The sequence below is a fragment of the Amblyomma americanum genome, chromosome 1 (genome assembly GCF_052857255.1).
Source record: "Amblyomma americanum isolate KBUSLIRL-KWMA chromosome 1, ASM5285725v1, whole genome shotgun sequence".
NCBI classification, from domain to species: Eukaryota; Metazoa; Arthropoda; class Arachnida; order Ixodida; family Ixodidae; genus Amblyomma; species Amblyomma americanum.
This window is the reverse complement of record NC_135497.1, coordinates 41,466,424-41,492,267: the sequence shown is the minus strand read 5'-3', so window position 1 is coordinate 41,492,267 and position 25,844 is coordinate 41,466,424. Positions and strand designations below refer to the sequence as shown.

Here is a 25,844-nt window from a genome sequence, read left to right as displayed (position 1 = left end):
AATGATGCTTGCACTGCACACCTGATTTTACAAATCTTACTGTGATGATACAGCTCTCGACAAATCAGTCGTACGCTAACGCAACTAAGGCTCTAGCAGCGATGCAAAATTATAATTAGCATGTTTTAACTTTTAAAACGAGTACAAACTTACCTTTCCTTTCCTTTATTGATCTATCTTTGTCGACGTTCCCGTAGCACTTCCTGATGTCATCCGGGAGTTTACACCATGTTTCGTTCGAGAAGTATGCAGGCTTCCAGCGATAGCATTCTTCGGTGGCCATTTCTGCCAACAAAATCAATAGAAAAGGAAGGGCATTGATAAATGTTGCACAAGAGATTAAGTATTTCCTAACATTACAAATAAAAATGCGCCGAATGCGGCCCTAATAATAGGCCGTGCTAATGCTTCCTGGCAGCTACAGCTTCTCAGTCAACACTGAAGCGACGCTGCTGCAGTGAAGCAGGGTAGACTGCGAGCGGGAGTCTCTATTGAATATCGAAGCAAATGCAGCATTGCTCGCAAGGAACACGCCTGTGCGCATATATTGCCATGCACGACACAATGCTTTAAAGGACACGAGCGCACATTACAGTTCCCGCAATGAAGTCGACAGCAGCACGGTAAGGGGTTCCCTGAGGAGAGGAGATTACGAATGGAGGCAAGCCGTTTTAATCGCGGGCACGTGCGTCTACACTGTGAAGATTTGACGGAAAAAAAAGTATTGAAAATTGGAGCGCCACAATACCTGGGAACCTCAAAAATCCTGAACACCTTAGGGCATATGTCCTGGTAACGCTCGCACAAGTCATCTTTCAAGTGGCTGCTGGTTTGGTTTATGGGAGTTTAACATCCCAAAGCGACTCAGGCTATGAGGGACGCCGTAGTGAAGGGCTCCAGAAATTTCGACCGCCTGGGATTCTTTAACATGCACTGACATCGCAGAGTAAACGGGCCTCTAGAATTTCGCTTGCATCAAAATTCGACGTCCGCGGCCCAGATTGCACTTGCGTCTTTCGGGCCAGCAGCCGAGCCCCATAAGCACTAAGCCACCGCAGCGGCTTCTCAAGCCGTTGCTGTCGACACACAAAAATGTGGAGCGTAAATGGCGTCAATTGGATCTAGCCGCAATGATGCAAATTTCAGACATAAAGTATACCCTCTGTGCAACAGGCCCCGTGAGCTTCTAGAATAGTAATTCTAGAACTCACTTCTGAAAATTCGGACTTCCACGGACGCTACAAAAGCCCCTGTACAGAGATTAAAAGCAGACCCCATGTGCTCTAAACTATGGACAAAGGCTGTACTGGTATCGGCACCACATCGCCACCATTACCTCTCCGCCGCTTTCTCGCACCCGTGCCGGTTTCTGCTGCAATTTTCCGTTTAGATTAAATACTGTTCAAACCTAGCGTTCGCCTTATTCGGCTGGAGTGCCGATGCCTTAGCCCCGCCTAAAGGAACCAAGTGTAGTCTCTTGCATACCTAGTGCGTGGTGCATGTCTGCAACATTCCTTATAAGCTCGTGCCAAACACAACCAAGGGAGGAGACACGGAGAGGACAAGAGAAACAAGTACCCTGCCTTTGGCACACGCTGCGAGCTACCGGGAGCAGCTTTTCCGGGAAGCAGACAAAGCGATGATGTCGATGATTACAATTGTTATTAATATCAATAAACATCATGAAGATAACAGCAGTGCTGGATCATGACGTGTATTGATAGATGAGTACCTGTGCAAAGAGGCTCAGAATGCGATTTCGCAGCGATAGCTTTTAGTGCCAATTCTCTCGTTTCGTGGCATGTAGAAGTGTCCTCATAGCAAGACATATAAAATCATTTAAAAAGCGGCAATACTGTTAGAGGCGTGAGAGGCGACTTCAGCTTCGATATAAAGGCAAGCTTTAATTGCGCATCGCCTAATGTTACCAACATGCTTCGATGCACCTCTCGTCAGAAAGAATATATCGGGTAAACCGGGCAGTCAATGAGTGCCAGACTAAATGTTCATCGATCTGACAGCAAGGAGCCTACAAAAGGCAAAGGCAGAACAATTTATTCATCATCATCATCAGCCTGACTACACCCACTGCAGGGCAAAGGCATAATGAGTGCCAGACTAAATGTTCATCGATCTGACAGCAAGGAGCCTACAAAAGGCAAAGGCGGAACAATTTATTCATCATCATCATCAGCCTGACTACACCCACTGCAGGGCAAAGGCATCTGCCATGTCTCTCCAGTTAACCCTGCCCTTTGCCAGTTGCATCCACCATTTGGTTGAAAAATTCTTAAACTCCTCTGCCCACCCAACTTTCTGCCGCCCCTTGCTACACTTACTTTCTCTTCGAACCCACTCCATTAACCTTAAGGACCGGCGGTTATCTTGCTTTCGCATTACATGCCCTGCCCAAACCCATTTCTTTCTCTTGATTTCGACTAGGATGTCATTTACCCGCGTATGTTCCCTCACCCACTATGATCGCTTACGGTCTCTTACCGTTACAACTACCATTTTTCTTTCCATGGCTCGCTGCGTTGTCCTTAAGTTAAGCTGAATCCTTTTCGTTAGCCTCCATGTTTCTGCCCTGTAGGTGAGTACCGGTAAGATACAGCTATTGTACACTTTTTCCTTGAGGAATATTGGTAAATTGCCATTTATGATCTGGGAGAACCTGCCATATATATGCACTCCAGACCATTCTTATCCTTCTAGTTATTTCCCTCTCATGATCCGGATCAGCTGTCACTACCTGCACAAAGTAGACCTTTACCACTTCCAGCCCCTCGCTGCCTATTGTGAATTCCTGTGCCCTTGCTAGACTGTTGACATTACTTTGGTTTTCTGCAGGTTAATTTTTTAGACTCAGTGCTCTGCTCTGCCTGTCTAACTCATCATGATTTGCAGTTCACCTCCTGAGTGACTCAACAAGGCAATACCATCAAGGAATCGCAGAATATCTAGGTATTCTCCATTACCTTTTATTCCCAACTGTTCCCAACTCAGGCTTCATAATACTTCCTGTAAACAGGCGGTGAATAGCAATAGCGAGATGTGTCTCCTTGCCTGACGCCTTTCCTTATTGGAAGTTTATTGCTCACTTTATGCAGGACTATGATAGCTGTGCAGTTGCTATAATATCTTCCAGTATTTTGACATAAAGCTCTTCAACACACTGATTACGCAATGTCTGTATGGCTGCTGAGGTTTCCACTGAGTCGAATGCTTTCTCGTAATCAATGAAGGCTATATATTGACACGAGGATTGGAAGTAGAAGAAGAGATCGCAGCCTCTAGAAGTAGACGACGCTGAAGTGTAGGTCCGTTTCTCTGGTGCCCTCGTTCAGCCGCTGCAGTTCCTTTTCAGTGTAACAACTGTTACACATCTGGTGGAGGTGCGGGGTACGCTTCCCGACCTGCGTACGCCTACGAGATAAAGACGGCACTCACACCGGTCCATCAGCGCCCAAGCCGCCGCCTCCCCGGTGAGACACCTGAGTTCGGGCCTCTTGACAACCCGACGAGGAAGACGCAGCCTCGACCGACGGTCCCACCGGAAATGGCCACAGACAGTAGGTCCCTGGCGCCCATCCTCTACCACACGCCGCGAACACCGCCATCTTTTCACGGCGACATGTACGAAGATGCGGAAGACTGGCTGGACACCTTCGAGCGGGTCGCCCGCTACAACGGTTGGAGCGAAGACCGTAAGCTCCATAATGTGTATTTTGCGCTCGAGGACTCCGCTAGGACATGGTACGAGAACCACGAGAGCAACCTGTTCACCTGGGAGACATTTCGCCAAAATCTCATAGCTACATTCCCCAACGCAGACCGCCGGGAGAAAGCTGACACTGCGCTTCGCTCCCGTAACCAGCGGACTAACGAAAGCGTCCGCATGTATGTAGAGGACACGACGCACCTCTTCAAGCGTGCTGACCCATCCATGGCGGAGGAGACGAAGCTTCGCCACCTCATGCGCGGGGTCAAGCAGGAACTTTTCGCCGGTCTTGTGCGCAGTCCACCGCGTACTGTTGCCGAATTCCTCATGGAAGCGACTACCATGGAGACGACGCTCCTGCAACAAGCCCGGCAATACAATCGGGATGTAAGCACACTTGGGCCCGCTGTTTCTTCGATGCCGCTAGGGAGTGATGCGGCCGTTTTACGTGACCTAATCAGGTCGATCGTCAGGGAGGAATTACAAGCCCTCCAGCTGCCTCCCAGCGTGCCGTCTGTTACATCGCTGTCTGAAGTCGTCCGGGACGAGGTGTGCCTAGCAGCACAGCAGCAACAACTGCCTGAGATCCCAAGACAGACTGAGGTCAGACCAACCTATGCATCTGTCCTCTGCCGGGCCCCAACGCCAGGCTACGACGTGAATACCGCGACTCACGCAGCGCAGCAGTCTGGTCTTTCCCGTGTGCCTGCTCGACCAGCTTATCAGCGGCCACGGAAGTGTGAAGTGTGGCGTGCACCGGACCGGCGGCCCCTTTGCTACCACTGTGGTGAGGCGGGACATCTTTACAGGGCCTGCCCGTACCGCCGAGTGGGTCTGCGTGGTTTCGCGCCCGACGACCCTTGCCCCCGGAATGGCGAACGACCATTCGAAATTGAAGCTCATCTGTCGGCCCGTCAGAGGCCTGGGACATACGGTCGCTACGATCCTAGGTCGTCTCTCCGCTGCGTTACCATTCCCCAAGCCCTCGCCGAGACGCCGGCTACCCTGAGCGGCGTTCTCCCAGTCCATGCCGGGAAAACTAATTCCAGCGGTCTCCGGAGGCAAGGCCGCTGCTGTCGGGAAAACTGAAGATCCTCCGCCGCCGATATACCGATACGCTGATTTCTCACCGGGGCAGGGTAGCGACAGCATCCGACGCGCTACTTCTGATTTGCGTGCGACGATTGATGGAACTGACACCATCGCTTTACTTGATACTGGGGCTGACTATTCCGTGATGAGCCACACCCTTGCCCAGAAATTGAGCAAAGTTTTGACACCATGGTTGGGCCTTAGCATTCGCACGGCTGGAGGTCACCTCATTAGCCCGGCCGGAAGGTGCATAGCCCGAGTCGGCATCGGCGGTTTCGTCTACGTGGGTGAATTCGTTGTGTTGAGCGAGTGTTCGAGAGATTTGATCCTGGGCCTCGACTTTCTACAGGAAAACGGTGCTGTGATCGATCTACACGAGGCGAGAGTCACATTTTCGACGAAGCAAGCCGTGGCCACAATAACACAGAAGGCCCAGGAGTCAACGCTTTGCGTATAGTCAAAGACGACATAATGCTGCCACCACGGTCCAGTGTGCTGGTGTTAGTGAGGAACGACTCGTTTCACGACTACGAAGGTATTGCGGACAGTCACCCTTCGCTGTTGCTCGAGAATGGTGTGGCTATCGCGCGCGGTCTTGTTGAACTGAATGACGGCTGTGCGACAGTTTTTCTGACGAATTTCACGAACGAAATTCAGCACCTCGCCAAGGGAACGGCCATCGCCTTCCTCGACGACGTGGATAGGTTGCCGAATCTGTGCCCCGTACAGGTGAATCTTCACGACGATGCCGCACCAAGTAACGCACTTCAGAAGGTTAAAATCAACCCGGAGTTGTCACCTCATCAGAAGAACCTTCTGTCGTCGCTGCTACTTGATTTTAAAGATTGCTTCGCGGCGAGCTCCAAGGTCGGACGTATGCCGGTAGCCAAGCATCGCATTGTCACCGATTCGGCCACGCCACCAGTTTGTCAGCGCCCATACCGCGTTTCGTCTAAAGAGCGCGAAGCTATTAGGACGCAAGTCGATGAAATGCTTGTAGACGACGTTATACAGCCGTCAACAAGTCCGTGGGCGTCGCCAGTGGTCCTGGTGAAAAAGAAAGACAACACGTTGCGATTCTGTGTTGATTACAGGAACCTGCGCATATGCGAACCTATGCCGCCGCCAAAAGTCGTGACACACGCCACCTCAGTAATGCAGATCAGCGCACACCTCTATAACAGGCCAAAAGAACGGAGGGAAGATTGTGGTAGAAAAACTAGTCACTCTGTATACGCAATTCCTTATGACCTCGAGCGTACCAGAAGTTTGCAAAAGCGATAACATTATCTTATGTGATAAGAAAGGAGATGCCAAGGACTTGAAAAATTACAGACCTATCAGCTTACTCTCCGTTGCCTGCAAGGTATTTACTAAGGTAATCGCAAATAGAATCCGGACAACCTTGCACTTCAACCAGCCTATAGATCAGGCAGGCTTTTGTAAAGGATACTCAACTGTAGAACATATTCACACTATCAATCAGATGATAGAGAAACCCGCAGAATATGATCGACCGCTATATGTATATATAGAATAGATAGGAGAGAGGCCCTCGTCACTCACGCTATTACACAGTGTGTACCACACAAGTCGCGATCGTTCTTGCAAGAACTACTGGAAGTCTTCGGCCGATGGCACAGCCTTTGGTGCAGCAGCGGCGCATGGTATGCATAATCGGCGTGTCCATATAAGTTGACTGCGCTGCGGGCCGTCTCGAGAATAGACATTTTTCGTGTGCCGTATACGTATTAGCGGGGACGTATACAGGTTTACCGGATGCTTGTAGCGTAGTAACTTTCATGCGGCCAGGAGGTGCCACTGCGCTTGCGCAGGAGGCCTCGGTAAACTGTTACACGTCTCCGCTAATACATCTCTGCTTGTAAAAAAACATATATTGGATGTATGCAAAAAACGTCATAGACGTTTTTCAGTGCACCTTCTCCAGTGCACGTAACTAGTCGAAAAAGCAAACCATTTTCGAGCCACAGCGCCAAGGCTAATAGTACTGTATGAATTCCAAAAACTGAAATGGCTATAACTAATGACCGGTTACAGATCTCAAATTGCAATTGGGCTCCTAACTCTGATAGTTAAAAAGTTCATTATAAAATTTATTTAACCACCTTACTACTTAAGACGACTCCCAGATTTTCTGGTGCCGCCAACACTGGTATTACTATGCCACAAAAGGCATATTTTTCCTCCACAAACCAATTTTTGAAAATTTTTGGAACACCCGGTATAGAGCCGGCCGAAATAATTGTGGCGCCGATTCGCTAGCAGCATGCAGAGCTTAACGCGCCTCATAGACACACGGGCTATGAGGGAGGGGATGCCGTAGTGGATGGCGACGAATTTTTTTAGACAACCTCGGATTCTTTAAGGCGCACATAAATTGCAAAACACATCAGATGCTTTCGATTGTTGTTGCATCTCACCTCCACCAGCATGAGGACGCGTCGTGGAAGGGATTCTTTCCCGTTACCTTGGGATGAGCAGCGGAACGCCAAAGCCAATCAACGAACGTGATGGGTTCCTTCGGCTATCACTCTAAATACGAAATGATTAAAAAAACAATAAGTTGCCCTCAACGCACTCTCTTTTGTAAAGGGAGAGCCTTAGAGGACAGCTTACTTCTTTTCTTACTCCCATACAGACGTAATCGTGCATAGATTTTAAGTTCAGGAGGGTAACTCTCATCACGGACACTCACATGAATACACCGGTTTCGGCTTCCTCTCCTGCTCCGTATTCAGGTAAATCGAAGGTGAAGGTGGTGTGGCGAAGCGTTCTGTTTTCAGCTCCCATTCCACCAGAGGATGCAGCTGTGGCTCCATGTGACCCAGCTGCCTTCCCGGACTGCCAATGAACGATGGCAATGGAGTATGCACAAACAAAGACTGGCTGGATGATGACAGCCTGCTGCTGGGCCTTGACTCCGAACCCTGCAGAACAGGAACAAGTAGGAACAGGTGGAGTTAATGTATAGGTTCCTAGACTTTGCGCGTAGGTCAAACATATTTTCTTTCCCAAGCATCGAATCCATCAGGGAAACCCTCAAACCCTCAGGCAGGAGGCGGACTTGGTACAGTGGTTAGAGCAAGTGCACTTTCTATCCGCATGATTCTGGCTGTCGAACTTGCTTTAGTCTAAACAGATTACTGTTTCGCTGAACAATGGAGCTTGCTAGCATTGCGTCGGCTGCACCAAGGCCCATCTAGATGAGATACGAACTAAATACTAGCCAAGTGGATGGGTGGCGCCATCTGTTGCAAACACCACAAATCACAATTTCTTTCAAGAAATAGCAAACACTTGTGATGGAATAGCGCTTTATTGACAAGAAAAATTCTTTTCACGGACCATGAGCACTCGGTCAAAATAAAATGCCGCAAAGCACCAGAACACTAGCTGCACGAATGGGCTGTCACATGGATGCTTTTCAATCAGGTGATCGTGCTTAGCCAATACAGTTGTGAGCGGTGCAGGGAAAACAAACGCCCAAATGTAGGAGCCTGTACAATAAATCTTGGAACAATTGACAGTCAGCGTCCACTGGCGGCGTATTTACAAAACTTCTCCGCTACAGCTCAAAGTTCCCAATTTTATATACAACGGTGTAGACTACCATGCTACGCGGACCAATAGAGTAAGTATATCAATTAGTCCACGTGGTGACGTTCTCGTGTACGGATGCAATACTGTTGTAACTGCCCATACGTCTACTGCGTACTTTTGTTGTGCACATTTTCACCTAACATTCTACACCGTTTTTAATATAGGCTTTTTGAGTTAGAACGATTTTTTTGGCATAACATTGTCAGCGATGCAGTACGTCAGAATACAGCTAAGACGTGCTAACTAGCCGAATGGTTAACTAGTATTGAATGGTTAACATATTGACTGTTGCTGTTAGGCTCATTAATCATTCAAAGGCGTGTAGTCCACCGTAATATCCATATCAGTTTTAAGAATAATGAAAAAACGGCTACCATCGCCACTGTGGCCTAAGAAATTTTAGCTCTTTCGAAGTGTTACGTGCACTAGACAGGTTGTTTTGCCTGCAAGCTTCTCGAAAGCGCATGTATTTCACGCAATGTAGCCAACATTAGTTGGGGAGGCAGCGCCGAGAGTAACAGCGCTTTCATAATTCTAGAAACTGATAATCATATTACTTACGGTGGGCTACACACTTTGCAATAATTAACAAGCCGAACTGCCACTCTTAAACAAGTAAATATTCAATATTGCCACCAGCGCTGAGGGGGACAACGAGGATTTCGGAGATTCTTTTAATATGCTTCGAGCTCTTCTGTTTTCACCAGAATTCTGTCTGTTATTTAACTTTAAATATTCTTCTGTCGTTTTTATTGATAAATTTTTCAAAATTCACACTTGGTGGTAAAATTTTGTCGTAATCTCCTAAGGAAATTTCTTTGTTTATGCCACTACACCTTGGCCAATCCCCCCGCCGCGTGAGTATGTGCCATATCTACTGAGGAAAAGAAGTGCGCGGCTCGTGCTCTCTTCTCGGCCGCTCTTGCAGACCGCTGCGGTGCCTAATTCTTCGGGCTTAGTCCTTGATCTACTTGCAAGGCTGTTTACCTATGCAAAGAGCCAACGTGACATTATTAGTTAACCAGGCTAATAGTTAGCACGTCTTAGCTGTATTCTAGGGTACTACAACGCTGACATTACTAAGGCGAAATACTCTTCTGACTCAAAAAGCATATTGAAAAAATATTGTGTAATGGCTTAGGCGAACCATCCTGTATAACAGTGTGCTGTGCAATGTCAGTGCACATTAAAGAACCCCAGGTGGTCGAAATTTCCGGAGCCCTTCACTACGGCGTCTCTCATAGCCTGAGTCGCTTTGGGACGTTAAACCCCCATAAACCATAAAACCAAACCATACTGTATAACAACTGCGTAGCTTTCTGGGTGGATGTTAGGAGGCGGAGGCTGTCTGTGCGCAGTAGTGTTTTGCGTTATGTGACGTCTGTGGACTCTGCGGAAACTACGACAGCCAAGGGGACGACAGTCAAGTCCACAAAAATCAAACAAGCAATCCAAATCACCACACGTTTCAAACGGCTCTGTGCATTCTGAACAGAGGAAGGAGACTGCACAGTGTGAGCGGAGCAGTGGACTCATGGTCCGCAAGAGAGGCCTGCCGTCATGCTCGACATTGCTCTCTTGAAGGGTACGCGATAGCTCAATTTTGCCGGAAGTCTTCTGCAAGAGCAGCATAAGGTCACGTGTTTTGATCTTTTCCTACAAGGTAGTGTAGATATTTGTATAATATCCAGAGGTCAACCATCATCATCAGCTAATCTAAGCCCACTGCAAGAAAAAAAAAATTCGGGGACACAGCTCTGCTATATGGGGCTTTTTGCATTTCACTTCGAAAAATACTGTCACTGTTCCTTATATCATTTTTTTAATCCTCTGGATGTGTCTCCTCAGTCTACGTGTGTGAACCCTCTTCAGTAGCATGTGTAACTGGCTCCCTGGGTCAGTGGATACCTCCATTGTGCTTTGAGGTACGTGGCCGTGGTGTCCACCTTCAGGAAACTGCTCTCGCGCAATATTTTGGGCTTAGCAATGGTGAAGCTGTAGCCTTATACCCCTGTCACACGGGCACTTTCGATCCTCATTGAGTCAATGCTCATCGAACTCAATGCAGATCGACGGTTGTCACACGGCCACTTTCAAGCGCAATCGAGCTCGATCCTGCTTGACTCGATGCCGATTCCTCAAGAGTGCTTGAGGTTCCAAGCACAATCGAGAACTCTCGCTCTCATGAAGCTATAAAAATAAACACAAGTTAACGAAACCAAACCACAATTGTTGTTGTGATTGATTAAAATGTAATACAGAACATTTTTCAGGTACTATGCCTGCTTATATGCAAACATTTGAAAATAATCTCTACACCACGCTCCAAGCTTCGCCGTCAGTGTAAACAAAGATGGCGTCCTCCTGCTCGTCGTCGCGGAAACTGTGGAGCGAGCGCGAGACAGCCGCTCTCATCGACTGCTGGCAAGACCGCCTAAATGATTTGCGGCGCCAGAAGAGAAACGCCGTAGTCTATGCAGAAATCGCGGAGGCGTTGCGGGCCCTTGGGTTGCATCGCACAGCAGCAGAGGTGCGCCACAAAAACCAAAAACCTGGCGCAGATACGCAATGTACCGATTTGGCTACGGATTTGGCTGCCGCTGCCCCCGACTGCACAGTGTTGCCAGACATCGCCTTGTTATGGCTGTCGGCGGAACATTTGGCGCCACCTAACAAACGAGGGAAACTTCTCAATGAGCATTAAAAATGCCCGTGTAGCACCGGATGTTTCGAGAGTGCTCGAAAATCTCGATGCAGATCGAGCTCAATGAGGATCGAAAGTGCCCGTGTGACAGGGGTATTACTTGTTTTATTGCAGTTTTTTAAATTCCTGATTTACCTCAAGACACACAAGGCCCCCCTTAAACCAAGTCGGACGAATTTTTCTTACTGGTCCAAAGGTAGCGCGCCTGGCTCACGACCTAAGTTCAGCGCCTCGAGTACCGGCTCGACCATTTTCCTTTTCAGCGCACTGTACTAATCTTTTTTACTCGCGACTGTACCAGCAGTATGACACGCAGCTATTCATTGGTCGTGTAATCAATGAACGAACTAAGATGATCTGTATCTATAAAAAACCCCATTCTATTGAAAAATAGGCTGGTTTAACTGGAAAAGGAGTCTTTGTTAGATAAGAAAGATAAAAAGTGAAATTCAGATGTCGCCGACATCGGCCATTTTTCAAACGACGTCAGCAGTTTTTGTTTTCGAGGTCTCTCGACTGTATGCTACACACTCGTTCACATCTAGCAGGCGATCGTGAAGTTTTGTTTATCACTGCCATTAACAGTTCGAATAGATTGGCAAAAAAAAAAGTTTCATTCTTTAATCCACTTATCTCAATGCGTCATGTGCTGCATTTGCTCCAACAAACTTCAGTATAGCGACAAAGAAGCAAATAAACTATTGTCACTAAGAACCCAAAATGCGCCAAGTGGCTCCCAGTGTCCCTTTAATATTCTTTTCAAGCTCAGTGCCAAGAGGTACCGCACGTTGTGATCATCGAGTGGGAATTTGCTGCGAATTTCTTACGGCTCGTACCTGTACACAAACCAAGCGTTAAGCTTTTCGCTTAGCTATCTACAAAGCACCGTTCTTCACGTCATGCTTAAAATGTAATGGTATATATCTAATGGTATTGTTATTTCTGTGTTTGTGCACTTTTCCTTTTCTTACCCCGATGTTTTTTTTTCGCCAAGTACTATCTCCCAAGGAGAGTGACAGCTCTCCGCTCTCTCAACTGAAATATTCTGGAAAATCCAATGGGCAGTAAAACTCCACTGAATGTCTGGAGGACGTCTCAAATGTACCCAGGAAGTCCAAGGGAGTTTAAGTGCCCAATTGGAACACCACATATCAGTGAAGATCTTTGAATCAGTCTCGGAGCTTTGCTTACCTCCCAAGTAGTCAGCTCCTTCTTATCCATAAACATGAAATATGGATATCTCTTCCTGCAAATTGGGGGAACAAACAAAAAAGAGCGAGAACACCGTCAAAGACACTCACGGGAACATTCGACCGGGGACTGCAGTTTCTCAATGACAATACACACACTCGAGCATGCCTCTATACTCCGAAGCTGGCGCACACTGAGCGTGGCGTACACTGGCTATGTCTTTTTTTTCTGATAAAAGAGACAGACGGTGTCATCGCTGCCTCGCATCTCGCTAATTGCGTAGATGCTCCCAAACCGTTTCAGTCAAACACAGCCGTTGGTTCCGCGTTTTAGAAATCCCTCAGTATTTAACCCTACAGGACAACTTTTGTCATATTCACGCTTAGATTACGGTTATTTACTCGACGGCAAACGCGGTGTGGTGTTTGCAGTGTAGTCTAGTGCTGGCAACTATGACCAGAGTGTGGTGCTTGCAAATGGGCCAGGTTGTCATAAGACAAGTGACCGTGCAGCAAGCAGTCACGGTAGCGGCCATAGTCATGTAACTGGAATAAGTTCATTAAAATAGAGCTTTCAGTATCAGCTAATGATCGTCTCTTCGTGTGTACGCGACACGCGCTTTCAGCCCAAATGGCATGACAGGAAAGGCAGGTCAGATCCATGGTCACACAGAAGCTAGATGCGTATTTGGGGCTCCAACCAACCAGCGCGAACATAAGCGGACATGTCTGCTACGTTATCCAAATGCTCCACCCATGCGAGAGCCGTAGTCAGTAGAAAACCGCTTGAGCCCTCGCTGGTACTGGGATTCAAAGCCTGTGCATCCCGCCTACGAGGGAATTCCCTGTGGTCAGGAGGTCAGGACTCGCTGCAACTGCACCTCGCATACAAAGACCAAAACCTGAAGCGTTGATTGCAGCTAATCACATTTTGACTTTCTCTACATATGCTTCGCGCTGCTGCTAAAGACAAGAGTTAGGTTTTACACACTCTACACATTAATACGCCTATATGAAAGTAAGAAGGGAGTAAGCGGTTTTTTACCGCACCAATCTTTTTGTAAATGGGAGTGCCCTAGAGGACAAAAATTTGTTGCGCGATAAAGTGTCCCTGCCTGTGTGCCCTAAAGGGAAGCCTACTCCATTTTCACTCCCTTTTCTTTAGAGTCTTAAGGCAGTAGTTTCAACTTTGTGTAGCATGAGATACTCGGCTCCATAACGTGGGTTGGCGCGCTATCATTTAACGGGGTCTTAGACGAGAATACAGCTAATGCCGATATCCTAGTACCTATGAAATACTTTTTCTCGGTTATTTTATGTCTGTGCATGAAGAGAAGGCTAGCAAAGCACTTGGGCTTCCGAACCCAAAGCTTGCTTGAGCTTACATTTCACGCTGGCTACGCTAAAGACGCTTTAAAGGGACAGCTAAGACAAAAAGGCTAGGCAAGACCACACACCGTTCATTATTACCAAATAGAGAACAAGACGATTGCTCATGACACGGTCCTTTATGCTGTGGTATACGCCTATCATAAAGTGAACGGTGGAGGACAAAGGCTCTGGGTGCTTGCCAACGTTTCGACAAGAAGACTTGTCTTCGCCCAGACGAAGGCAAGTCCTTTTGTCGAAACATTGGCAAGCACCGTAACGCTTTCCCGTCCGTTGTTCACTTCGTGATTATCAAGAACCATCTGCCCAACCACTGTCGACCATGGACTGGTATACACCAGGAGGTCAAGCCGGCTCTTCCTGAATCACAAGTAACGTTACTGCAGCCGCTGGTCACAATTTAGCAGGGGGTCTCCACAACACCCTCCCCCGAAAAAAGAAAGCGAGGGACTTACTTCAACGCCTCGTACACGTGCCGTACACGCAGCGCCTTTATCGGGCTTTCATGGATCGCCTGCGCCACCAGTTGCACCAGCTTGCCCTGCCCGGAGGCCTGCGGACAATGGTGCCAGCAGGGAGCAGCTCGGCCAGGGGACCCGGATGTAGCTGGGGCATGGTGCACGTGTCGCCGTGGCTGGACATGGTGCGGGTGCGGCGGGGAACGCTTGGCGGGCTCTGAAGAAGCTGTCCGGCCACGCCCGGCGATGCCGCGGTTAGGGTTCATTTCGAGGCTTAGCGAAAGTGTCTCCTCGAAAGCGAAAAGCAGCCAAGCATTGCGCGCCTTCTCTCTATCGAGAGAGCCCACCTTATTTATCACCATGGAAGGATTTCGAATGGGGCGACAGGGCGCGCATTTAAACAGCGTCTCACAAATCCGGCCTGGTCAAAAGGACGGATGTGGCAGAGTGCATAAACTGAAATGCTGCATCAACGGTACACACTAAAAGAGAAAGGAGTAAAAAGCGAGTAACCTGTCCTTCACCACAACCCCCTTTATAAAATGAACAGCGCTAGTAGAGAGCTTATTTTTGCCTTGAACTACTGCACTTCCGAAATGCATTCTTGTTTTTGAGCCATCAGTATAATATTGTTTCGTTTCATATTTTTCTTGCAGTGCCAAGAATTCTTGCAGCATGTACTCCTTTAGCTTCTGCTTTTTTGTGTAAATGTGAAGTCACGTACTGCAGGGAGGCTGTACCATGGAGGGAAATTGTCATGTCTTGGTGCAATGTTAGGCAGAGCATTAGTACAGCCAAAGTTAGCTCGGATGAGGCATTGGTCTCGTTTGACATTGTCGCCCTGTTTGGCACCATTCCAGCACCTCTAGGAGAGAGCGCAGCAAGGATAGGGCTCAAAGCGGATGACCGACTTGCCGAAAGGGAGTGACTCAGCGTAGATGACCAACTTCTGCATTAAGAAAGAATTTTTCAGGCAAGCCGCTGCAACCGCGCCGCGATGTGAGAGGCAATATAGGTGGCCGCTGCGAAGCAGACGATGGAGGTATCACGGGAAATTCGGTACACATTCATAAGTTGGAGCGGCGCAAACGAAAACTGGGTTCCTGATGCCGCAGAAGGACCCATAACTGTGGAGAAAAACTCATGGATGCCTGGCTTCGCTCGTATTACGTGATGACATCTTCCCGTCGCTCGGAAGCAGATTTACAGAAGTCTTACAGGCGCAGTGCGCCTTGTAGTTGATGGACGTCTGGGGGCAGTGGCCAGCCGATGGAGAAGTTTAACTCCAAAGCGCTCCCGCACAACTTCCAGGTAAACAACACTGACGCCCAGCTACGAACTGGCGAGGGAGCACGCAGCAGTTTTCTGGACGGCTGCATCGTGATCCCCTGGTTGACAGGCTGATATAGTTCCCGCTGAACAAACTGTTTCTTTTGCTGCCTCTCCAGTGCATTGCATCACTGTTCGTGAAACATTTCTCTTTGTACTGTAGCATCAGTTTAGTTCTCTGCATGCATTGCATTCATTTTTTCTATGAGTACTGAGTAATTCGCCGGTACCATCTCTTGGCTGTACAAAGCTTTGTTTTGATTGTGAACCTTTGATTCCGGCCAATTCTCTGGGTTCCGACAGCCGAAGGCTGCACACCAAAGTGGCATCCCTTTGCCATTTGGTGGCCACATTCCACTGAGCTTCTCATGTCGAGTTGAGTGCTTCTCCTGAGTGACCGCAACAGCTACTCTCTCACTGGTTAAGTGCGACTGGGGCACAAACAACCACTGCCTATGCGACAAGAAGATCTAGTAACAAGCCCCAAGTTTTTGATGAATCGACCCATGTTATACCGTGTATGATGACTGTCTTGCCATCCTAAAGAAGTCTGCAGGAGAAAACCTTCTTGTATACTTTGTGGGGACCTGCCCTGCAGCCCCCTGTGTTTGCTTTCCCACGAGCCACCGTGCAGCAGCAGCCTCACCTCGAGGAGGAACACATTCCCTTGTCAGTTACATTAACTGGCAAAGGAGAGCGCCAGCGTCGCTGCGCGTGAGACTGCTTGAAGCCCGCGCGCGGGAGAGGGGGCATGGGGCTCTTCGGCTGGGATCGTTAGCGCGAGCGGATGTGTTGCTCGCGGCTCCGCTCTTCCCCGGTGGGGCGAGGAAGCGGCGGGGAGACTGGCTCCCGTACTCGTCCCATTCAGGGGTACGGAGTACCCCTTGCCCTAGCGCAGGCAAACATTTGCTCGGAACCTTGCTGGTGAGTAGGACGATCTCTATTCATTAGTATATCTTGTTGCTAGCTGGCATTATTGTTGCTGTAGCAATAAATGCCTGTTTGTGTCAGCCAATGTGTCGTTCCTTTGTTCCCTCAGAGCAAGGCCCGCCGTGGTTGGCGTGCGCTCGGTAGCGTACGCGATCACGGGGTGGGGTCCGGGCGGCTTTGAACCGTGTTAGCCGTGACTGAGTGGGGACAACGTATACATCTCCCCAAGTCAACTCCACAACTTATACAAACCAGACACAAAGTTCACCCTGTGATATGGGGCAAGCAACAGATTGTTTTCTTGACAGGCAATTGCAGTGAACAGGACCATAATTGGCATTCTCCGTTTAAAGCAAACCCACTTATTCTGGGTGATTTCTAAAATTGCGATCAAAATATTCGACAACATGCAAAGAAACCATGGCCTCATCCCGCTGACGAAAGCTAAGAAAAAATTGCTGCTCAGAAGTGGAACCAAAGCTAGAGAAAAAAGCATCTTGGATGATCTCTGCCGCAATGACCACATGAACTTATGACTACGGGTGTCTGACGCCTTAACTGCAAGCTGAAAAGAGAGCAAACTATACAGGCCTCCAAACCAAGCCGCATCACTGTTCCTTATGTCAAAGGCAACAGTGAAATGCCGGGCGCCTGTTACAAGAGCAGGAAATGCAGGTTTGTCACACATAATTTTAAAACCTCGGGAGCTTCAAGCCTCTGCCAACATGCACTAATGCAGAATTTCTTTCTCTGTGCTCTCGTGGAGCATTCCGACAACTTGGATCAACCAGCCGATTTTGAGAATTCGAGAGTCGCTAACTAAAAGGCCAACCCCACTGGTGCGATATATTCAAGAGCCTTGCAGTATGCAAACACGCCAGGCAACGTAAACAAATCCGCAGGCTGCCTTCCATCACCGTACACCACGAAGCTGAGATTAGCGCCTCTCGCACCCCATCCAGTCAAACATGATGATGCTAAGTCAGCCCCAAAAGGTGAGTTCTCTCTTCAAGTGACTTTGGACGGAGAGTTACGCTCCTTTCTTTCTAAACTGAATATGAACGCATTTCTGTCTTTAAGGCGGAGAGACTGCCTGTTGTTAGCTATCCTTCATATCCTTCTCTTCATAAGCACATCATTTTATGCTATACTTGCCAAATGGCTAGCTGTTTGTACACCATGAACTTACTTTGAATGGCAATGAGACAAAAGTAGAAAGAAAGGAAATCAGAGATAACGCGACAGTGCAGAGCAGACGTTTAGAAGAAAAGCCGCGTGCGTTTTCGCACTAATTAAGAATTGGTCCACAGAATACTGAACGTCACACGTTCACCTCTGGAATGAAAACGACCAAAAACCCTATTTATATTTGACTTTGAGGTCTTAGCACGCATGAAATGTCATCATAACACGTAAGAATGTAAATTAATTATGCTTTAAATAAACTTCTAGAATATACTGGAAATCAGAGCCATGACCCATGGGTTGCAAGTCAGATATGCTATCCCTAGGCCAAAGAGGCACTTTCGTTCTACTTGGTTAAGAAAAGACTTCGACTGTCTCCTTGTGTTTCACGTGTTCTGGTGTGCTTTAAGTATGCTAATGAGTATGTGTGATTAGAAAGAGGACTTAATTACGAAAGACTGGAGCAAATAAGCATTAACGCTTTGGCGTCACACCCTTAAGTCATAGCTTAAGTGTCCCCCTAATTTTTTACCACGTTGCCTACTGTCACAAAATTCGGCGCATGCTCGAAACAAACCGGTGCTGCGCCTAAGCAATCACGCCCGCGCGCAGTAAAGTAAAACAAAAAAACAGCGGGGAAGAACCCCCGGGAGCACACGGTGCTTTTCACTCAGCTCGCCGTCGGGGCGCCAAAGTAAACATAGACACGCGCGGCGTCGATTCTTCTCAAATGTTGGAGAAGTTTTTGCTTGTTGTCGACGGAAAGGGGGTAACCTTTCGCGCCAAAGGATACCCCCCCCCCTTCGCTCCGGCACCGATGACTCAGCGTGCCGCGAATGACCTAGATTGTTCTAGAAGGTGGTTTCCGCGCTCGACCAATGGGGTCACACGCCCGGCGCAAGAAGGAGAAGGAGCTTGTGCAGTTAAAGCTGCGTGTATGTGCGTGCCTGCCTTGGCGCGAAGAACAAACAGACGCGGACGGCGCCTGGTCGGGGGCGTGGAACCGGCATGGCTGAAGCACTGCCGCTCACGTTTTTCCTGTTGCTTTTGCAGACACATGGCGTCTCCGCTTTGAAGGAATGTTGCGGTTGCGCCGTTTCGTGTTCATCTCCTATGAGTTCACCCTTTTCGTCTGGGATATGCGCCGACGGATCAAGGAACGCAACATCGTCTGCTGCTGCCAGGGAAGATTCGACGTGCGTCGCCGCTGACTTCGGCAGATGTGCCGTACCGGTCTATGAACACTGGTGCAGTGATTGCCTTATCGACAGCCTACAAATACCGGGATCTGGCAGTCAACCAGGGGGGCGTGGAACCGGCATGGCTGAAGCACTGCCGCTCACGTTTTTCCTGTTGCTTTTGCAGGTTAGTAACACAAACTTGCACTGTTTTCGCGCGCATTTCGTTTTGCCGGTTCCACCCCATGTGTTATTTGCTTGTCTCAGAACTCACTCGCAACCGAGAGGTTACTCACTTCGTCGTTTTCGGTTATTGCGTTGTATTTCCTTTTATCTGTTGCTGCTACTTCTATGTGGTGATGTTGAGCCTAACCCAGGTCCGTCTACCGCAGAAACTCTGCAGATGCTCCTAGATGGCCAAGATACGATCAAGGCCAAGTTGAGTGCAATAGAACTGACCCAAGTTGAAAGTAAGAGAGCCATGCATGATCTCAGCAGCCGTAGTGCATCGATAGAGTCAAGAATAGCGAGCCTTGATGAAATGAACTGTGCAATTGGTGAATGGAAAAAACGATTTGAAGATCAGCAGCGGATGTTGAGTTCAGTAATAGCAAAGGTTGAGCATCTGGAGAACCAGAGGAGGCGTTGCAATTTGCTTTTCTTTGGTGTCGAGGATACAAAACCAAACGAGTCAAATGAGGACTCAGTAGAATGCGTAACTGATGTAATTTGAAATTAGGCGTTCAATCCGTAAAACTGGAAATTGCTCACAGGTTAGGCAGATTCAAGTCTGGTAGCAACCGTCCTTTAAAAGCGACTTTCACCTCATACGCTGACAAGCAGAAGGTTTTAAAGAGGGCGTATAAATTAAAAGGAAGTGATGTCAGTATTTCAGAGGACTTTTCTGAGGAAGTACGTAGAAAGAGAAAGTTTCTATGGCAGTTCGCAAAATCACGAGAACAAAGTGGCGACAAGATCAGCCTCAGGTATGACACTCTTATTATAAATGGCGAGAAGTACTTGTTTGATGATAACACAAATGAGGTCGTACCGATAGTAGGTGATAAGGCCAGTGCTACAAAGGAGGTTGTACCGGTTGAGTGACAGGTGTCGGCGTAATGCAACGCTTATTTCCTTTCTTGTAATTAACTGTCGTAGCATTAAAAACAAGGTTGATGAATTTGCAGCTCTAGTTGATATGGTGAAGCCGTCCGTTATTCTCGGCACTGAATCATGGTTAGCAAATGAAATTGCAGATGATGAAGTATTCCCAGATCGCTTTAAATGTTATAGAAATGACAGACACTTGCATGGAGGAGGTGTATTTATTCTTGTGGATGCTACAATTTCTTCTTACCAAATAAATGTTGCCGATGAATGTGAAGCTCTATGGTGTAAACTGGTGCTTAATAACAACAAGTTATAACTGTGTGTTCGTTCTACCGCCCGCCTGATTCATCAGGTGATGTGTTTGCGCAGCTGGCGGGGACAGTTGACGCAATTCAAACAGATTTTATGGTGATCGGAGGTGATTTCAATCTGCCTAGCATTAACTGGACTCATCAACCTCACTTCCAGTCCTTTACGAGTCGCTCCTGCCAACTTGGTTGAACTTTATGCATTGCGTCAAACGGTTCTGGAACCGACACGTGGGGATCACATCCTAGATTTGTTGTTCACAAATCAACCTGAATTCGTCAATTCCACTCAGGTGCTACCTGGAATAAGTGATCACAGTGCTGTGCTTTGTGAAATGAAAGTTGAACATGTAAGGAGCGCTGGTACAGCACATAGGCGAGTATATAACTATGAAAAAGCAAACGTAAGGGAGATAAATGAAGAGTTGAATAAGTACCGAACGATCTTTGAAACGCATGCCGATAACTCTGGAGTGGTTGAACTATGGTCTAGATTTAAGGATAAGATGTTTGAACTGAGGCAGTGCTTTGTTCCAGCATGGATATTAACGAAAAGGAGGAGTAAAAGTAAACCACCATGGTTTACTCGGGAGCTACGCAGTATTACGCGCAAAAGGCAACGTGTTTACGTTAAATTTAAAGGAAATCCGACGCGTGAGAATTGGTTCAAGCTGCAGGAAATTGCCAGAAGAATGAAAGTTGCTGTGGCAGCTGCAAAGAATTCGTTTGGCATTTCAATGGAGACGAAATTAAAAGAAAATCCAAAGGAATTTTGGAAACATGTAAAGAGAAATGGAAAAGACTCTGTAACTATACCACCTCTTGTTTCTGGTGACACCTTTGTTGATGATGATGCACAAAAATCTGAGTTCTTTAATAAATATTTCAGCTCTGTTTTCAGCTCTGAAATCGAACATGCTGATATGAATACCCCGAGTTTCCAGCCAGTGGCGAGTGTTATGGATGATGTTGTGATCAGCATCAACGACATACAGTCTCTGCTGCAGAATCTGAAGATTGCTAAGGCTGGTTGTCCTGATGACTTGCCAAACAAATTCTACAAACTGTGTGCTGAGTCGGTTGCACCCTACTTAAAGATAATTTTTGAAAAATCGCTTGAAGAATCCTGCCTTCCAGATGACTGGAAAATTGCAAGTGTTGTGCCAATCTACAAATCTGGCCCTCGCAACATTGTATCAAATTATAGACCGGTATCTCTAACTTCAGTTGCGTGCAAGACACTCGAACATATTTTGTTCACCAGTATAGCAGCACATATGGACGCACATTCATTGTTTAATCCTCGTCAGCATGGTTTTCGAAGGGGCCTATCGTGTACTACGCAGCTGACTGAATTTGCGCATGATCTGGCTGAGGCACTGGACAGGCGACTTAGTGTGGACTGCGTGTTTTTGGACTTTAAAAAGGCCTTTGATACCGTGACGCATTCTTTACTAATTAAAAAAATGTCTTTTTACAATATTAGCCCTCAAGTGATATCATGGGTAAAAGATTACCTATGTTTACGGCAGCAGTTTGTGGTTATGAATGGCGCCGAGTCTCAAAGAGTGCAGGTTGTGTCTGGTGTTCCCCAGGGCTCCGTGTTGGGACCACTATTGTTCCTGCTCTACGTGAATGACATTGGTGACGAAATAGTATCTCAAATGCAGTTATTTGCGGATGACTGCGCTCTTTATAGTGTTGTCACTAGTGAACGAGATGTGGAAATGTTCCAAGAAGATTTGAACAGAATCTCAGAGTGGTGCGTTAAATGGAATATGAATTTTAATTTGTCCAAGACTGTCCATATGAAGTTTACAAGAAAGAAAAACCCTGATGTGTATTCATACGTTGTTAGGAACACAATGTTAGAACAGGTATTTGAATTTAAATATCTAGGCGTTTATTTTACTCCTGATTTGAGCTGGCGCTGTCACGTCGATTATATCTCTGCTAAAGCATGCAGAAACTTGGGATTTCTTCGCCGAAATGCAAGCACTTTCCCACTGTCATGTCGTGACATTTTATTCAAGACTTATGTCAGGTCGCTTCTGGACTACGCGTGCACTGTCTGGGACCCGCCTACTGCTAGAGATAAAAATAAGTTGGAGAGGGTGCAGAACATTGCCTCTCGTTTCGTGTCTGGCACACGCGGGGCTCGTTACAGTGCATCGCGTATGAAGGATGCACTCAACTGGGGATTGCTTGACACGCGCCGAAAGAAGTTGCGTCTGAAGCTATTTCATGCTGTTTATTATTCAACTGCTCAGGTTGAACGCGAAAGGTATGTGCAGGAGCCTTTTTATAGATCCAACCGGGTTGACCATGTTTTTAAAGTCCGCGAATTTGGGGCAAAAACTGAACTGTCTTTTTTTCCAAAAACCATTAAAGAATGGAACAGACTACCGAGCGATGTTGTGAGTGTGACATCAAATGATGCGTTCTTTCGTTCTTTAATGATGTGATGCGATTGTGATGTGTTCTTTTGAAGTGAGATGTACATGGAGAGCGCTTTATGCTTGTAACTCTGCCTGCGAGCGGAGGTGTCATGTGTGCTTCTTTTTTTGTACCTTGCCTCCCCCCACTGTAATGCCACGGCGCTGTGGGTTCCTTACTAAATAAATAAATAAATATAAATGAGGGGCTGCAACCGCCGTCTGTTAGCCCGAGCCGCCGTTCAAGCTTCCGAAAAGCGCGCCCGCTCGACTCCCGGGAGAACACCACTCGCCCAGCCCGGACCAGCGAGACAACGTGCGCCAGTCTGCGGATCAGCCCCATCGTGCTCCTGAAGTCGTCGGACTGTCGCAGTGCCCGGTGATCAAATTGTGTTTTCACTATTTGTCTCTCTATGTGTTAATGCTCTCTATGTGTTATTGAACTTTAGGAGCAAAGATTTTGATGAATTGTTATCTCTCTCAAGTGTTACTTTGCACGTGTTGCATGGTATTTGAGAATCACTTTGTATGTGCGCGTACGAGTGATAGTGCAATCCTTTGTATCGTCTCTTTGCTGTATAAACCTTGTTTTGTTTTGTGAACCTTTGGCTCCGACTCATTCTCTGGCTTGCGACCGGCGAAAGCTCGGCACCGAACGACTAACCCCTTGTCACTTGGTAGCTGGTCTCCGGCTGAGTTTGCCGCGCCGAGTCGAGGGCATCTCCTCTGCGACCGAGGCCGCTACCCCACACGATCTAAGGGTATCTGGGAGCACACGCAAAAGTGCGCGAAGTGGTGACACCTACAAGGTCCATTCGGCGGTACCAGTTTCCTAATTACTAAGAATTCTGCGACAAGTGAGTGTCACTAGGAAGGACGCACCAAGGCAGAATGATAGCTTTGGATGTCGCAGTCGCAAAAATACTGATGTCCCAAACCACAAAATCCGCACCAGCGCTGGAGGCGCCAGTTATAGACGTGTTCGCTACGCATGCTTCCGATTCGAAACTTCCAGCATAGAGTTCGATTAATAATGTACACATATACCTGCTCAGATGTTTAGGGGAAACCCCAAGGTGGAGTAAATCTGTAATAAGAGTACATTACTCACTGGCATCCACCCATGCGCAGCCATACGACTACAAAAGAAAGCTATACAGCTTCCTCAGAAACTTCGCGGTTAAAGAAAAATTCGTCCTGGTACGAGGTACGAACGCGGGACCACAGCTTAAATGGAGAAGTCACTCTATTACTCCCGTTTCGAGCATGTCGAATCCTCCAGTTCCCCTCTTTTTCCACCTCTTGCTCCTGCCTCCGTTTCGGGCCTTCCCCAGGGCTTCCTACTGCACCGCTACTTCTGGCTGGCAGAAGTGATGACGGAGAAATGTTTATTTATTTCTTTTATTTATTTATTTAGAACATACTGCAGGCCAACAGTAGGCCCAAGCAGGAGGGGCGAGTACATAATATATGCAAAAAGAACAGGTTTAGCAAAATTGAAAAAATGTTAAATACAAGTTGTAACACAAAATACAGTAATAAATACAAGGCTCAGATGCAAAATACAAAAAGTGAGCCTTAGCAGACAAGATGCCGAGCCACTGAGCCACAGCCAGCGTCTGCAACTCAAGTCGACAGATCTCATCGCACTCTTTTATGGCACAAGAAGTTTTCGGAGCATACAATGCCTGGTCACAGGGCATCTCCAAGCCGAGTGCCACAACTAGGCATCCTGTCGGCAAAAGCATACAAAACCATAAAGCACGAATTTCAAGAAGTATAAACGCAGCCAACTGTTCTCCTGTTTCTGTTTTGGCGTGCTAGAAATTCTATGCTATTCAGCAACCGCACAATAAAAATGATGCTTGCACTGCACACCTGATTTTACAAATCTTACTGTGATGATACAGCTCTCCACAAATCAGTCGTACGCTAACGCAACTAAGGCTCTAGCAGCGATGCAAAATTATAATTAGCATGTTTTAACTTTTAAAACGAGTACAAACTTACCTTTCCTTTCCTTTATTGATCTATCTTTGTCGACGTTCCCGTAGCACTTCCTGATGTCATCCGGGAGTTTACACCATGTTTCGTTCGAGAAGTATGCAGGCTTCCAGGGATAGCATTCTTCGGTGGCCATTTCTGCCAACAAAATCAATAGAAAAGGAAGGGCATTGATAAATGTTGCACAAGAGATTAAGTATTTTCTAACATTACAAATAAAAATGCGCCGAATGCGGCCCTAATAATAAGCCGTGCTAATGCTTCCTGACAGCTACAGCTTCTCAGTCAACACTGAAGCGACGCTGCTGCAGTGAAGCAGGGTAGACTGCGAGCGGGAGTCTCTATTGAATATCGAAGCAAATGCAGCATTGCTCGCAAGGAACACGCCTGTGCGCATATATTGCCATGCACGACACAATGCTTTAAAGGACACGAGCGCACATTACAGTTCCCGCAATGAAGTCGACAGCAGCACGGTAAGGGGTTCCCTGAGGAGAGGAGATTACGAATGGAGGCAAGCCGTTTTAATCGCGGGCACGTGCGTCTACACTGTGAAGATTTGACGGAAAAAAAAGTATTGAAAATTGGAGCGCCACAATACCTGGGAACCTCAAAAATCCTGAACACCTTAGGGCATATGTCCTGGTAACGCTCGCACCAGTCATCATTCAAGTGGCTGCTGGTTTGGTTTATGGGGGTTTAACATCCCAAAGCGACTCAGGCTATGAGGGACGCCGTAGTGAAGGGCTCCAGAAATTTCGACCGCCTGGGATTCTTTAACACGCACTGACATCGCAGAGTAAACGGGCCTCTAGAATTTCGCTTGCATCAAAATTCGACGTCCGCGGCCCAGATTGCACTTGCGTCTTTCGGGCCAGCAGCCGAGCCCCATAAGCACTAAGCCACCGCAGCGGCTTCTCAAGCCGTTGCAGTCGACACACAAAAATGTGGAGCGTAAATGGTGTCAATTGGATCTAGCCGCAATGATGCAAATTTCAGACAAAGTATACCCTCTGTGCATTGTTTACAGCTAAGGAAGCTGTCTTTCGATGCATGAAGTGTGGATTGTTATAAATCAACAGGCCCCGTGAACTTCTAGAATAGTAATTCTAGAACTCACTTCTGAAAATTCGGACTTCCACGGACGCTACAAAAGCCCCTGTACAGAGATTAAAAGCAGACCCCATGTG

At 47.4% G+C, this 25,844-nt stretch overlaps 2 protein-coding genes across 5 annotated transcripts in view; one reads left to right on the top strand and one right to left on the bottom strand.

Moving 5' to 3' along the window:
• The window catches only part of LOC144132307 (uncharacterized), a 327,162-nt gene that overhangs the window by 226,048 nt on the left and 75,270 nt on the right, over positions 1-25,844 (top strand). The window lies entirely within an intron of this gene.
• LOC144112684 (uncharacterized) overlaps positions 153-25,844 on the bottom strand; it is a 56,846-nt gene continuing 31,154 nt past the window's right edge. For all 4 annotated transcript variants that reach the window (XM_077645505.1, XM_077645504.1, XM_077645506.1 and 1 more), the window contains 5 exons: positions 24,661-24,792; positions 14,173-14,401; positions 12,330-12,384; positions 7,530-7,761; positions 153-285 (listed from right to left, as the gene is read on the bottom strand). In XM_077645505.1, coding sequence (XP_077501631.1) covers positions 284-285; positions 7,530-7,761; positions 12,330-12,384; positions 14,173-14,401; positions 24,661-24,792 — 650 coding nt within the window. In that variant the 3' untranslated portion in view covers positions 153-283. The remainder of the gene's footprint in view (positions 286-7,529; positions 7,762-12,329; positions 12,385-14,172; positions 14,402-24,660; positions 24,793-25,844) is intronic.